This window comes from Juglans regia, chromosome 14 (genome assembly GCF_001411555.2).
Source record: "Juglans regia cultivar Chandler chromosome 14, Walnut 2.0, whole genome shotgun sequence".
Classification (NCBI taxonomy): Eukaryota; Viridiplantae; Streptophyta; class Magnoliopsida; order Fagales; family Juglandaceae; genus Juglans; species Juglans regia.
In genome coordinates, this window is record NC_049914.1 from 10,548,967 (window position 1) to 10,564,726 (window position 15,760).

A 15,760-nucleotide genomic window follows, 5' to 3' on the forward strand; every position below is an offset into this window, starting at 1 on the left:
GTATATAACTGAAGATTACAAATCTATGATGACGAACATCATTTCTCTTATGCATTTGATAGACGTTGAGACATGATGTATAATGGAAGAAGAACAAGCAAAACACAAGGAATATTTTATATATATATATATATATATATCTATACATATGTGTGTGTGTGTGTGTGTGTAGGCAATGGAAAGTGTGTGTGAGAGAGAGAGAGTGGCGACACCTCCTAGTCCTTAGGGACCATGGGGTCCATTGTTGGGGGTACAATCCCCACAACTACTGGAGCAATAGTCTCTCAAAAATTTGCCTAGAAAAAAAAAATGTGTGTTTGTGTGTGTGTGTGTGTGTGAGAGAGAGAGCGAGAGAGAGAGGGAGATCAATTTACACAACTTTTAAGTTCGAACCAACTGGGATTAAAATTACATGAGACACATCGTACAAACATTACATGGGACACAACTGAACCTTAATTTCCGCCTACCAGCAGCTACCAGACTTAGCTGTTGATCAAAATACTTGGGGCCAAGAAACACAAGTCAACTCAAAGAAAAACCCAATTCCTTGAAGGATCAAGGAGCTCTCAGAGCCTCCATTGCGTTTCCTTTCTGAAGGAGATATGATTCACATGCTCAAAATCTGCAACAGAGAAGTTTGTAATTAATACGACCAACCAAAAATGGAGACACATTTATCATAACATGATCATAATTCATACCATGGACCAGACCTACTAGAAAACATTTGTCTGGAGATCCTCTAATTCAGGATCCACAACTTTTGCTTCCTTCTCAGCCTCAGTTGTGTCAAAGAGAGGAGCATCAAGCTCAGGAGCTTTCTGGAAACATATATCTATGTCAGCAATTGAATTCCACTTCATGCATTAGTTCCACTTCATGCCTTTCAAGGTTTAGTATCTTACCATGCAGCGAACTAGAGCCCAATTGACACCCCGGAAGAAAGGGTGACACTTAATCTCATTTGCCCCTTCCCGAGAACCCAATCTGTTTTTGGGATCCCTGTGCAAGAGCCTATACATTAACTGCTTTGCTTGGAGACTTACCTGCAAGACACTCACTTTCTTTCAGCACCAAGCCATGTTTTCAGATTCTACCAATTGGACTTATATGCCACTTAAGGTATGAAGGCAGGAATGAAGTTTTGTAAAAATAAGTCCATCATCTGAGAATGCCTAACACTATGAGTCTACTTCTACTGCATCATATGCTCTCTAAGATTTGTAAAAACTTCTGCAAATGCCCCAAAAAATACATACATGTTTCTGAACTTTGCTAGTTTTGGTTTCTATACAGGTTCCAAAATCGTTTATAATGAAATTTGGGGGTCTTCATGCTTAATTGTCTTTGAGCTTTCACTATTCCTTTTCCAAGCACTAACTACGGGAATTTCATGCAAACTGCACTCTTTTTTATTCAAGGAAAAAGAACACGGTCCACAATTGAATAGTTAAAGTAATTCCAGAATGTTCTCTTAGAATTATGCACTTTTTATAAAACAAAAATCATGTCAGTTGAAAATTATTAAGCATTAAACGTGAGAAACTAGTTCAGTAGCAAGGTATATCTTACCGGTATACTTCCTGGAAATTTAAGATCTTTTTGAAGAATATTGGCAAAAGTCTTTTGCCTAGTCTTTCCCCTAAATGGTGTATATCCATAGAACATCTCGTACAGAAGAATACCTGAGAAAACAATGTAGTCAATGAGCGAAGAGTGTCAGTTATACATAAACGATGTAGTCAAATAATGCAACATAATATGATAGCGGTGTAAAATTGATGCATAATCAGACATGATTTTTAATGGTTTAAATGCTTCAAATATGAAGATTAACATATTTCTTATCATTCTTAGGCACAACTTAGGCTTTATATTTTATGAAAATTGTTGAATGGTGGAGTTTACTTGTCAAAGTGGACGATCAAGATCAGATGGTAGATAATTTGAACTCTCGGCCTTTTAGATTATGCATGTAAATTTTTTTATCACTCTGACATCGAGGGTGGAAACTTGCCTATCACAAAGATATCCGGATTTGAATTAAGAAACAATAAGCTTGGCTTATGTTAGTGTTAGCATGTTGTTTGATATTTTTCATATTTTTAACTGAATTTATAACGGGAATAAGTTCTTGAAGTTACTATATGCACTTATGGTGCATCGTTTCGTCAATAGTATTTAAATTTACCAAGAGCCCACCAGTCCACCGCACTAGTATGGCCTGCCCCAGTGATGATTTCCTGCAAAGAATTAAAAGGAAAAGGACACATGAGTTGAGGAAGAATGAAAAATTAGATGCACACAATCTTCTCTCAACAGGTAAAGAAACAATTTCATATTAGAAATTACACAAGGTGACGGAGTATGACTGGACTTGAAAAAGAAAAGGCTGTGTATTCTCCATGGTGAGGGTATTTCATATCTCTTCTCTCCATGTAGAATCTCTCCACTTAAAATGTCATTTACCCTTACAATCCTTCAAAATGCAACACTTTATGTAACATATGTATTTCATTTTGTCTGGAATCTATTGGTGCAATTCCTCTAAATAGACTCATGTAACATGCATATGCTATGATCCAGAATCTATATTGATGTGTTGACAAACCGGAGCTATGTATTCCTCAGTGCCAACAAAAGAGTTTGATGCTCGCATAGGCTCTGCCATGAAAATTGGATTCTGTTGACCTTTCTGTTTTTTTTTCTTTTCATTTGTACTTGGAATCAAAAGCTGCAAAGAGCACAGGCAATCCATCAAATTTATTCTAATTCTCAAAATATCTTGGATTTATGCAAATATTTTGCCTATATTTTTTCCCGGAAAAGATTTATGCTAAAGAAGATTCGATAACTAGAATACCTGTGGTTTACAAGATGTCAAACATGACAAATCAAAATCTGTCAAGGATACGTGACCATTGCTCTGGAGTAAAACATTTTCAGGCTTTAAATCCCTGTAAATTATCCCTGTGAGGAAATTCACCGGAGATTCAGTAAAAGTATGAAGATGCAAGTATACTTTGATGGTAAACTGCATCAAAATATGATGGCATGCTTTAGGTACTGGAAATTGCAGTTTTTTAGACTACTTTAGGTATCTTAAGTATCATTATGCAGGTAAGAGGAACACAGTTCTGGGGGCATGATAGAAAATTAGGGCCATATTGACAAAAGCAAAATTCCTGTGATAGCATCAGATATTGGAATTATTGGACATAATAGTTCCTTCAATGAATCATTCAATGACTAAGGATAAGTTTTGAAATACCATTTATCAAAATCATCCCTTATTATATGATGTATTACTTAAAAGAAATAAATAATGCGCATAGTTTACCCTGACAGTGAAGGTACTCCAATGCAACAACTACCTCTGCAGCATAAAATCTACAACCATCAATTGTCTGAAGTCAGTTCGAATAAAACCTAGCAACATTACAAGTCATGCAAATAATAAGACACCGATAGATTGACCAACAAATTGGTCAGAAATATATTGTCTGCTTAAAGGATTCAGATTACTTTTGTGCAAAATTATTTGAAATGTTTGTAAATAATCCAATATTGTAAAGAAAAAATTATCACGAGTGCGACTTTTCGTATACAAAGAATTATTTCCGTGTATTTAGTGCAAGGTCATTTATCAGAACAATTTGTTGCAACTGAGTGCCAAATCAAATGCTTTTTTAATAGTTTTTTAGGTATTGTTTTCACATTTAAACATCTTGGCCAGCTCGGAACATAACCAAGTAATTCTTACCATCAAGAATACAACATGCAATCATGCGCTGTTTGAACTTTGCATGCCAAGATGAATACATGCAAGCATTACATTTACTTGGGGGAAAATACATGTTCCACCCTATTAATAGGTGTTTTTAACACTTTGCACCATTAAATTATTAGCAATGATGCATTGCATCCTCAAACTACCCAAAAATTGCAAATAGCACTCGAGTTCAATGTTGGCCATTAAGATAGATGAAAAATAGGTGAGAATAGGTGATGTAGCACAATCTTGATCATTAGATCTTAACAACTAGTACACATTGCAACCTTCTAGTAGTTTGTGGGTGTAACATGTCAATGTTGGTAGATGAGCTGCAAACTGTAAACTGTAAAACAGTTTAAAGGTGAAAAGTGTATTTTCCCATTTATTTTCTATGCAAGCACAGAACCCATCTATACTCTTCATGCAGCAAGGTCCTTATCTGTTTGCAACTTTGGGCCCTCCAATGAGGAAAAAACATGCAAAAAAGAAACTTCTTATTCTGGTCAAATTAGAGTGGCCTAAAAAAGTACAGGATAAGCTTGGAGAATTTTTGTGCAGCTACAAGAGCAGTATCTTTAAATCCTGATGCTGAGATCATGGTATCTTCACTAACTCTCAAATCCTTGTGCACTATGATTTTCTGGTTTTTTTTCAGCTTTTGTTTGAGCTGGGAACGGTTTGCTTTTATCTATTAAATAATTTACCTCACTGCATCTTCCTTCAGGACCTTCATGGGCTGTCTGTCTAACAGCAGGAAGAGTTCACCACCAGGGCAGTAATCAGTTATCAGACAAACATGTGTTTTGGTCTGCAAAGTAAACGACCCCAGATCAGGAATTTTACAAATTCCATATCTTTTTTTTTTCTATCACACTCATATATCTAAGCTTTCTATGCCTTACTAGTATCTAAACATTCTATTCGAACCACAAAGATGTACACTTCACAGCACTAGAATTAAGTAATCAAAGAATCAATTTAACTCCCGTAGCTCATAGAATTCCTCCATTGAAACCATCTCATTCATTACTGAGATTTATAGAGAATTTCTTAACCTGGAATGAAGCATAAAGTGCAGGAAGAAAAGGATGATCTAACATGTCAAGGATTTCCCTCTCTGCACAAGCTCTATGCACCTGTGGAACATGGAGGAAATGAGATATTAAAAAAGATGTCGAAGAGTGCCATGAGAAAATGATATCTGAACTACTAAAAAACTTAACTCAACGTCTAGAGAAAAACAAGGAGAAAAATTATAAAATATCCAAGCTTTACATGTTGATTTTTTTCCTTTGAACTGAAGCTGTAAAACTAAAAGAAAATTCCCTTGATTGGCCTGGTGTGATGTAATATCTTGCACTTAAATTCTGCAATTAGTTTGGTTGGCATGACTGGATGGTGGTATCTTCCACTTAAAGTCTGCTATTAGACTAGAGTTAATGGTTTCAAAAAAGAATGGAGGGCATTCCATGATCTATCTACAGGATCATTTTTGTATTTGCCCAAGTTCAAGCGGTAGTATATATAACAGAATGTAGTGCACATGGAGCCGAAAAATCATAATTAAACTCAATCAATGGGCAAGAACAAACACGGATTACTAAAAGGAAAATAAAGGCTAACTAGAAGAGTACATAAATGTAAAACAGGACCAGCTGGAGCCTGTTTGTTCAATACCTTGTTACGATTGAGCATAACATTTTTATCCATAGCCTTCATGGCAAAACACAGACCAGTTCCACACAATTCCACCAAATGCACACTGCATGCCAGTCACAAGTCATAAAAATTTTCCAAGATTTAAAAATAGAAAGGAGATATTGGCTATAGGCAATAAATTACCAAGCAACTATGAGTTCAGATTTCATTTTCAGGTAGCAGATATTAATTTAGAACTACTTAGATTTATACTTTCAGCGTATAGCATATAGCAACACCCGTTATGAACATCAATTAAATTAACAATTCTGAATTCAATTTCTGAATTCATGATTAAAATTCTAAACCCGAATGCCAAGTAATGATATCACTCTGAAGTTGAACTACGAAAACCCAACAAGAGAATTTAATATTGTGGAGTCATTTGACCTGTTGTAACTCGTAAAAATATAGTCGTACAAATTTAAGTTTCCAGGGCATTAATAGTCCATGACTCCTCTACGTATATATATCATGATTATCATTACTGATGGGAAAGTGGAAAAGAGATTCAAACCTCCCGGTATCTCCGGATCCCAAGGGCTTTATTGGCCTGAAATGTTTCAAGCCTATCTGTTCTCCATTATCGAGAATCTGCAAACAGGGGCTCCATAAGAAAACTAGAGAGATAGATAGATGAATGGAATTCAATGGGGAGGAAAGAAAATCCAAATACTTTAGAGATAACAAGGTGTGTAGAAAAATATAGCAGAAATTCTAATCATGTTTATCAACTAACTGCAGAAAGTGAGGAGTAAAAAGTCTTGAATGTCATGCATGTCTATACTTCAAATATTACTAGAAAAATAGATAATCAGAAAAGAAAAAAGAGAAAGGAACAAAAAAAAATTAAAGTAAAGCTTTTTCATTTTAATGAGACTGAGGGCACTATGTTATTAAGTAAAAATTATTAAATGGAAAATAACATATATAATTAAATTATTAACATTCATTTATATTATAATTAAGTTAATAATTCAACTCGTGTCGTTTTAGTTTTGTGACCAATGTATTTATAAAGCCTATTGAATTTTAGCCTAAAAAATCTTAAAAGTAATGAGTTTTGATGGCCATGATTTGCTAATATTATATAAAGAGATTTTGATCAGCTCTCTCGACTCGAATAAAGTTTGTGAAGTTTTTCGTCACTAACATAGAAAGGAATAAGAGCAAGGAAAAAGAAGATCAAGATGTTTAAAATCTTAGAAATCAACGCCCTTTTCAAAGTTTTTATTTATTGTATAGTGATTCAACTTATAATTAGTAACAAAAAAAAAACTATAATATCTGAATTAAAAAATTCTTCTCATCCATCACTATTCACTACCTCACACCCCACACCTTATGAAAAACATCTTCACATCCTATGAAAAAATAGAAAAAAAGTTATAGATATAAAGTATGAAAGTGAATAGTAGCCGATGTAATTTTCTATATGAATAGTACCTTTTGGATAGCGCTCCATGAGGGGCTGTACTTCCTATGAGGTTTTGGATGAACCACCTTAGAATGGTTACTCCACAAATCTTCCGGTTTCTACAGATGATCAGATACCCTATTCATAAGTTTATACCCAAAAGCTTTTCAGAAATGTGTTGCAATGTATAGGATATTACCAAATTGGCATCCGGAAGCTCTCTCACTGCATCATCAACATTTTCTGCAGTTTCTTTAATCTGAAAGAAGATGTCAGTCAAGTAAATATGTTTAAGCTAACCCACCAATGTTTCATAGGTTTAAGTTGTGACCAAATCAGAAAGAGATCTAAAAGCAAAACACAGAAAGAAAGAAAGAAATGAAGGCGCAAAAGGTGGAGACCAGTTGTTCACTCTCTTTTGCAGTGTCTTCAGGAATGCAGTTGCGAAGTGGCTCAACATGCTGACTTCCATCTAACTGTACTCCAATAAAATACTGTACCTCTCCCTGTTGAACGTGTAGAGAGTGTGATTAAAGTTTCTCTTGTAAACATCATATCATGTACTTGTGAAGATTATTTGAGATTGTACTTACTTTTTGATCGCGCATTGGTTGCAAATGAAACAGGTTCCAGAACTTTTTACCTGAAATGAGTGCAAAAGGTCTTTTACTAAAGGAGAGGTTAAAATATATTCTGTTCTGTAAACATTACGTTTGGAGATTTTATGCAAAGCATGGAAATTGCAGAAAGCAAGCACACCGCTCTTTGTGTAGTTAATGAGTTGGACAGTGACATCTGTCTGGTTGTCAATTGCCTCTCTTATTTTTCTCACAGTTTCCGGATCAGTTTCAGGTCCTTGCAGAAACCTATAGAATCCAAACAAAATAGATATTAAGAACCGTTCTACTGTCTAATACTGGATAAGTTACTTTCTTTGTGGCATGTTAAATCATGTTAAGTTTAACACGTGAAATATTTAATTAAATCAGGGTTTAAACGGTCTCTACTCTGATATCATGATTAATGTCTCAAAAGTTTAAGCTAACGGAAAGAAGTATTGTAACATTTCAAAACATCAAACTATCTTGAGGCGCACCTGCAATTTCTTCCCAGGATTTCTTCACGACTATACTCTGTAAGTTCTAAGAAGCTATCGGATGCAAAAATCTGAAGATTTGAACAAACATTAAGCGAATATTCATCCCCAATGTGGGAACTGAAATCCAAAGAACATGTTGGAGTGAAACAGATTGTTTTAAGTTGAAATCTTACAATGGGATTATCAGGAAGTCTTGGATCCGTAATGACAAAGTTCTTCTCTATACGCTCGAGTGTAGTAGCAAGATCAATACCCTTTCTCATTTCCTTCTTTCTTACTTTGTCATCAACATTCTCAGGGCTCTCATCATCATCATCATCATCATCAGTCTCATCACCATCCATAGGAGTTTCAAAATCAAGGCTGTCCTTAATGTTGGGTTGACTTTTCCTAATCATCCTGATCACATATACAAGAGCCATATGTAAAGGAAACTAGCATGCTATAAAAACTCGTTGACAAAAATGTGAAATACAGACGGTACAAGAACAACCTTTGCAAGCATAGTTATCATTCATAACAAGAAATTATACCCCATAAAAGAACGGCGACCAGATTTTTTCGGTTTCTTTTCAGGTAACTCACTGATGCGCTGCATTGAACTTCTAGTACCAGCATGTGAGTTCCTTCTATGTGGAGCAACGCTCTCAGAGTTTCTCCTTGTTAGTGATTCAATTCTCTCCTCTTCCTTCCCACCTCCTGATTTCCTCAAGGGTCGATTTATCGATTCACTGAGTGCACGAGGTCTCTTCACTGCCTGCACAAGCTCAGACACTGAACTTGAGGCCATCTCTTTCTGACGAGCTGCAAAAGACAGCATATGAGTGTATTGAATTAAGCCTAAAACTACTTGACTTCTTGTTTAGAAGTACATCTTGAATACCCAACAAAACCTTGAAACAAAAAACCTCTGACTAAATTTGCATAATGCATTGTCAGACCACCATCAAAATTTTCATGGAAAAACACCCATTATCTAGTTGCCTTTTTCCCCCATCCTTACTCCTCTCATTGCCAAACTGACAATGCTAGTGTTTGGTTTGATGGAAATTAACCAGTGCACAAAGAGTGACTGCTACAAAGAATCTCTGGCTATGGTTTGTTAACCATTCGGTTGATCTCTAAAAATCAAATGATGCTCAGTTCTTGGGCTAATGTGGTTCATATATTAGGGAAACATGTCAGAAAATGGCTCTATAACTCATAGTACTGCCATATATGTTGTGAAAGGAAATCAGTTGAAGAGAGTGATTATGAAGTTTTCCAGAATGGTTGAAAAGTTAGCTTCTGCTTTCATGTTGGAAGACTGCTTGTGTTATTTTTATCATATTCATGACAAATATACTTCAATGGATCCTCCTTTTCCTAAGATTATAGCTCATAGTTGGAACCAATGGAGCCTTGTGCATTAAATGTATGATCTCAATAATCATACTTCAACTATCAAAACTGTAAGTCACTTATTTTCATATATTTTAATTATTAAAACCAGACGATAATATTTTTTTTTTTTAATTTTTTATAGAGGGTGTGATATGTTAATTTTGATAATTTGAGGCATAAAATAAAAAATAAAAAAAAAATATCAATTTCTTTTATTTTTTTAAGAGTTATTCTATTCTCAAGCTAATGTGTAGAGGACAGTATCTAAAGTATTTATATGATATAATTTAAGTCTCGTTTGTTTTCAGAAAATATCTCATCTCATCTTATCTAATCATTACAACTTTCTCAACTTCCAATACAAAATAAAATAAATAATTTAACTTTTTCAAATCTCAAAATAAAAATAATATTAAAAAATATATTCTAATAATATTTTATTCAACTTTTTAACTTTAATCTCATCTCATCTCATTTCTAAAAATAAATGAATCCTTAAATTTTAAAATTCGAATCTTATAAATTAAATTTTATAATTTAAATGATGAAAATTATGTACTCTACGCACGAATAGAATAACTTTTTAAACATATCTAACTTTAGTTGAAGTCGACCATATTCGAACATGAAAGTTATAGTTCCATCAACTAGAAAAGAGGATATGGTGTACTATATACCATCATATCGAATCAAGGATTCTGGCAATCCATTGGGACGCACCATCTTATCCTTAAATCCCTCTGTATGCTTGCTGACCTCCACTTGCATTCTGCCATATCACCAAAACCAACAACAAATATATATAGTAAATATAGATATGTGCATTTCTATTTTTAAAAAAATTAAAAAAAAAAAAAAAAAAAAAAACTATACAAAGGCACACAAACAGGCCGGCCCTATTCAATCACAATCAAAGAAGAATTGGATCCGGCAAGTGACATTGTTGTGTGGGCCCTGGGGACGACCCAGTTCGCCGAAAAGTTTGGTTCATTGTTGGAGTGACATTTCTGACATTTTTGCTAGTAACAACATTTACAACAGGCATTTCCCAATGTCTTTTCTTTTTTTTTTTATTAATTTTTTAGGTTTTAGGTGTGGTCAGAAAAATCATGTGGTATGTTCCGAGACAACTGAAGCAAAGTCTGTAAGATGCCTGAGAACATTATCACGACCACATCTATCAATCATGGGATTCTTGTTTCTTGATTATTCTTATTTTGGCGCTTTCCCCTGATCAAGTTTCTTTTTCCTTCTCTCTGAAATTGTACTTAGGTCTTAGATAGTAAGATATTCTTAAATATTTTATAAATGATAATTAAAAAATAATAATTAAATATTGAATAGTAGTGATTAGTAATAAAAAGTAAGTAAAAAATAATAATTAAATATTCTCAATATCCAAACTAGACTTATTAAATGTTTCAATAATTGAGATATTATTATAACCCAAAGATATCTCACTCCTTGTAAAGGGGACAAAATAAAATTAAAAGAAATGTTACTTAGGGTACGTTTGGAATTAAAACTCCTCTCAACTCATCTCAACTCATCATTACAACTTTTTCAAATCTCAATACAAAATATAATAAATAATTTAACTTTTTCAAATCTCAAAATAATAATAATAATAATAAATAATATTCTAACAATATTTTATTATCTCAACTCAACTCAACTCAACTCAACTCAACTCATTTCAACATCCAAACGCAACCTTATACTCTATAGATGGCATTAAACTTCTTTTAAACGAGTCACATGAAAATGGTCGTGAAAATTTGATAATTCTAGTTATTTTAGGAGCATGACCAATTGAGTTGAAAATTCGAGAAAGGGAAGGAAAAATAAATAAAAAGAAATCTCTGTTTTTAAGGCCTTTTATTACTAAATTCTTGACGGGACTGCAATTTATTGTCCGATCTAACCTTATTTTAGCATTTACAAATTCATGCGTTTGTAGGTCCCTTTAGCCCCTCCTCACGGAAAGTTTTATAAAGAGCGATAAAAATAAATAAATAAATAGTTTATCGGAAGAAAAATGTTAAATGTAATTTATTTCTCCGTTATTAATAAAATAATCTTCCAAAATAAAAATATCAATATATATAACACTACTCAAAATTAATTATTTAACGATTAACTTTGCTCTCTTTTTAAAAAAAAAATATACGAAATTTATCTATCTTATAATTATATCTAATATTATTCGAATTGAAAAGCATAACATGAGATACAGTTATACATCACATATTTATTTAAAAAAAGATAAGATTCATCTTTTATTATTAAAAAAATTAATTTTTTATATAATTTTTTTAAAAATAATAATAATAAACAGTAAATATCATTTTTCTGAAAAGAAAAAAAATAAAAAAATGACGTAGTAGCAGGAGGAATGACTGACCCGATAAATTTAAGGAGCTGTCCAGCGTCATCTTTGATGGGGGAAATAGTGAGTAAATTCCAAAAGGGGGTCCCATCCTTCTTGTAATTCAACAGTCTTCCACAGTAACTCTTCCCACTCTCCAATGCTTCCCTTATCTTTGCCACGTCTTCTGGATCCGTATCCTTCCCCTGTAAAAATCGGCTGAAAATACAACCCATCCACCACGTTTAAATGTCTCAAACAACCCCCGTTTGGCCGTTATTACAGTTGGAATGACAGTTACAAAACAAAAATTAAGCACACTTTCATTAGATTAGTTAAAAATTAAATTTAATAAAATTTAACTATTAAATTATAAAATATATCATATTGAAATAACTACATTCTAAATATTTAAAATATAGTTACAGTAATTTTTAAAGTTATTTTTAAATTTGAAAGATACTATTTATTCATCAAATTCATTTTATATCATTTATTTCTCTCTTCCGAGATCTCCATCAATATCTTTCTAATTTATATTTTTAATCAATAATTTAATTAGAATATGATTATTAATTAATATCTAATATTATGAATAGTAAAATACGATAAAATAAAATAATTTTATAATTAAAAAGATTTAAATATTTTAAAAATTAATATATTAATTTGAGTTAGTGATATATTAATTTAATAAGAATATGATTATTAATTAATATATAATAAGTAGAATAGTAAAATATAATAAATTAAAATAAATTAATAATTAAAAAAATTAAATATTTTTAAAATTATTAGTTGTTTATTACTATATAATAAATAAATATACAATTTAATGTGTAGATTTAATGTAAATAATTAAAATCAAATTTATCTTATATTATTTTATTATTATATAATAAAAAAATAATTATTTTAATATAGAGATTTATGTAAATAGAATAGTAAAAAAATAAAATTTTCTTATATTCGTAACAAAATATCCTTTTTTAACTTTACGTAATATAACAAGAGTGATCTAAGACCTCGAAGATTATGCAGAGCTGCAGTATCGACGTACGTACCAGTTCCGACCGACAACCTCTTTGGATGTATAACCGGTCATCTTGAAGAACCCAGCACTCGCGTACATTATCGGATAATCCGGTTTTGTCGCGTCCGAGACCACGAATGTTTGCTGGAATGTCGATAACGCGTCCTTTAAGTCCTCTGATACCCTCGGAATCCCTCTCTCTTTCCCTCCATCTTCTGAAAGTTCGCCCGAGCTTCGCACCGAGTTATTCGAGTCTCTTCTGGAGTTTCCCGGCCTATTGTTCGAGTCATCTCCCCCGCCACCTGAATTCCTAACAGCGACTCCCTGCGGCTTGCCGGTCTCGGTGTCAGTTTTCAACACCAAACCCCACTCGGCCGCTCGTTGGGCTGCGTCGCCGACTTCTCCCGATGCTGATTGCCTCTTCCCCGTCGGTTTCTCGCGATCGTCTTGATCGTTGAAGATGGCCGAAAGGGTCTTCTGGGCTATCGGTGATTGTTTCGCCGGTTGTGGTGGCACTGGTGGGGTGGGGTCTTTGAGGGCCATCCATGAGGTGGCGGTTTCCTCGGCGAGACCCGAATTGGGGGAGAGTTCGGAGGAGGGGTCCGGTTCGGGACTACTCTCAGGTTGCTCTAACCAGCCCTTCCACGACGGCTGCGACCGGAAGGCCGGGTTGGTTGGCCTGTTGGAGTAGGTGGAAGGATTGAATACCTCAAGCGAGCCGCGAGAGTCTCTGGGTAATGGTGGTATGAGAGACGATTGCTTATCCGACTGCTCCATTTCTGCTTGAAAATGATCCACACAGAACAAATAACATTATCTTAATAATAATATCATTCTTATTTAATACAGAACATGCACAATAGATAAAATCATAAAAACTAATTGGCCATATAAGTCTGAACCTTTATTTGATGAGACAGTTTGAAATCTAGGTCCAGAGGGATTCTAGGCTACCCAGCTAGTATTTTGTATGATGGATCTGGCTGGACCCCAAAAAGAATCCTAATAACCAAGACTTTTGCAGCCTCTGAAAACCTGTTTATGTTGTTGCTAGCTAGCTTGCAAGTGGCAGGATATATACGGCCGTGAACTGGACTGGGGACTTGGGAGAGTGATGTTTTTGCCCGTGGCCAATGTGAAAACTAATGAGCAGTAATTGTAGAAGAGAATCCGGAATTTTGTTCATGCATGAGCAGTAATTGCAGAGTTTCTGTCTGTTCAAGCTACTTTCCTTGATTAAATTGTGTTGGTTATTATAAGTAAGGTTACTGAGGATAGAAACTCTATGCATGCACCTCATATGTTTTTCAGGGTAGTTTTGTCCAGTACTGGGATCAGGTCGGGGGACCCGCAAAATGGACAAAAATTAGAAAAGAGCAAATATTTCAAGTTGTAACATGGATTTCATGTTTTATCCAAACTAGCTAAGACACTGTCTGGGAAGGTTGCCAACTAAAGCCATGCTTGTTTGCTGCCAGCTAGAGTCAGAGAAAACAGATCATCAGAAGCATCTGCAACTCATTGGAGCCATATTAATTATAAGAAGCATGCATAAAACACACAACAGAGAAAAACAAGCTGATTAAAAGGCATTTGGGCACCTGAAATTAAGTTTGAACGACTATTCATCCCAGAGAACAAAATGAAAAATGGAAAGAAAAAAGTGCACGATTATGTGTAATGAACCTTAGAAAAAATGGTATCTCCAACCCGGCCCCTAAACGAGACCAGCTGATGACAATAACTTGTCAAGAATAAAGCTAGGGAAATTGAATACTACGCAATCAGTTGCAGTCTGAAGTTTATCATGAGTAATAAGGACGTAGAAGCTGTACCAGTACCTCAAACAAAGATGAGTCTGCTGAATCAGACTTTGTTTTTTGATCACCCGTAAAAGGAAATAAATTCCAGAACAAGCTTGATTGGATGGGTTATATTCTCAGCTAGCTCCCTTGTTCAGGAACGAACTGCCTTTCGCACAGAGATCAGAGACAGAGAAGAGAAGAGCAGAAAGGACCTTTTAATGATCAAGAAAAGACTGGAGAAAAGAAGTGGAGAATGATTGTCGAAAAGGTTTGGCTTCCCATCCCGGACACCTAAAATTCACATGGCTCCTGCACGGATTCCCATGCCTCAAACATACATAAATACATACATACATACGATAACTGTATATGAGAGAGAATATAAATTACAGAAAGCATGCAGCAATCACTTACAATCTGCTAATTTCTTCTATTACAGACTGGAAATGGGTTGGCAATATTAAAAAAAAAGCAATAAAAGTAGAATCAGAAGCGAAGCAGAGGGATAGGGGGGGGTGATCTTCTGAATTAGCACGTTGGGAGTTGCAGAAGCTACCGACCGGTTGTTGTGCTATGCAATGCTTTTGTGTTTCCGTGTCTCAAAAGTGGCATCGAAGGCTAGATTTGAGGACAAAAATTAAACCGGGTGGGCACACGGGAGGCCGATGAAAACATTAACATACTTGACTATTACTACTAGATACAGTTTTAATTGATAAGTTTCACATTTTTTTCAAAAAAAAAAAAAATTAGAATCTATAGATAAAAAATTAATTTTTTTTATGTGTATATTATATTTATCTATTTATTTTAAAAAAAATACCCGAGCTTTACATATCAATAAAAATATAAGTTATCGTATATATATACTAATACGTGAGTAAGGTTAGATAAGTTTTAAAGATGAAAATTTATCATTAAAAAATGAACTTTTTTTTTTTTAATATATGTTTCTCATATTTATCTATTTTTATTTAAAATATATATATATATATATATATATATATATATATATATATAGTAACGTTACCTAAATCTTCTCATTTTTCATTTTCTATAATTGGAATTTACTTTGTTTGCATTGGAATCGTGAGGGAAAGGACAATAATATGCTATTCTTCTTATCTTCTAGCTTAGCTTGAAGAAAAGCATGGTCACTTTGAAAGGCGCCGCAAATGG

The 15,760-nt window shown here is 34.0% G+C and overlaps 1 protein-coding gene across 4 annotated transcripts; it reads right to left on the reverse strand.

Moving 5' to 3' along the window:
- Positions 1–352: 352 nt before the first annotated feature.
- LOC108989640 (phototropin-1) lies at positions 353–15,198 on the reverse strand. 4 transcript variants are annotated; one of them, XM_018963319.2, is made up of 25 exons: positions 14,996–15,198; positions 14,618–14,890; positions 12,808–13,555; positions 11,780–11,962; positions 10,053–10,144; positions 8,526–8,796; positions 8,166–8,391; positions 7,990–8,060; positions 7,653–7,759; positions 7,487–7,536; positions 7,295–7,399; positions 7,093–7,152; positions 6,923–7,012; positions 5,994–6,070; positions 5,456–5,540; positions 4,834–4,914; positions 4,483–4,586; positions 3,344–3,393; positions 2,867–2,973; positions 2,615–2,737; positions 2,195–2,246; positions 1,576–1,688; positions 909–1,049; positions 721–824; positions 353–625 (listed from the first exon to the last, which is right to left on the reverse strand). In XM_018963319.2, coding segments are annotated over exons 3-25 (3,039 nt in total). In that variant the 5' UTR covers positions 13,554–13,555; positions 14,618–14,890; positions 14,996–15,198; the 3' UTR covers positions 353–624. The 4 variants fall into 4 exon arrangements, with proteins under 4 accessions (XP_018818864.1, XP_018818863.1, XP_018818860.1 ...); XM_018963318.2 differs by having other exon boundaries at positions 717–824; XM_018963315.2 differs by having other exon boundaries at positions 705–824; positions 14,996–15,197.
- Positions 15,199–15,760: the final 562 nt, after the last annotated feature.

Coding starts and splice junctions, on each gene's coding strand:
- LOC108989640 (XM_018963319.2), bottom strand. CDS start 13,553: ATGGAGCAGTCGGATAAGCAATCGTCTCTCATACCACCATTACCCAGA. Junction 10,145..11,779: donor CAGCTCCTTAAATTTATCGG/GTCAGTCATTCC, acceptor GTGATATGGCAG/AATGCAAGTGGAGGTCAGCA. Junction 8,061..8,165: donor GACTTCCTGATAATCCCATT/GTAAGATTTCAA, acceptor TCAAATCTTCAG/ATTTTTGCATCCGATAGCTT.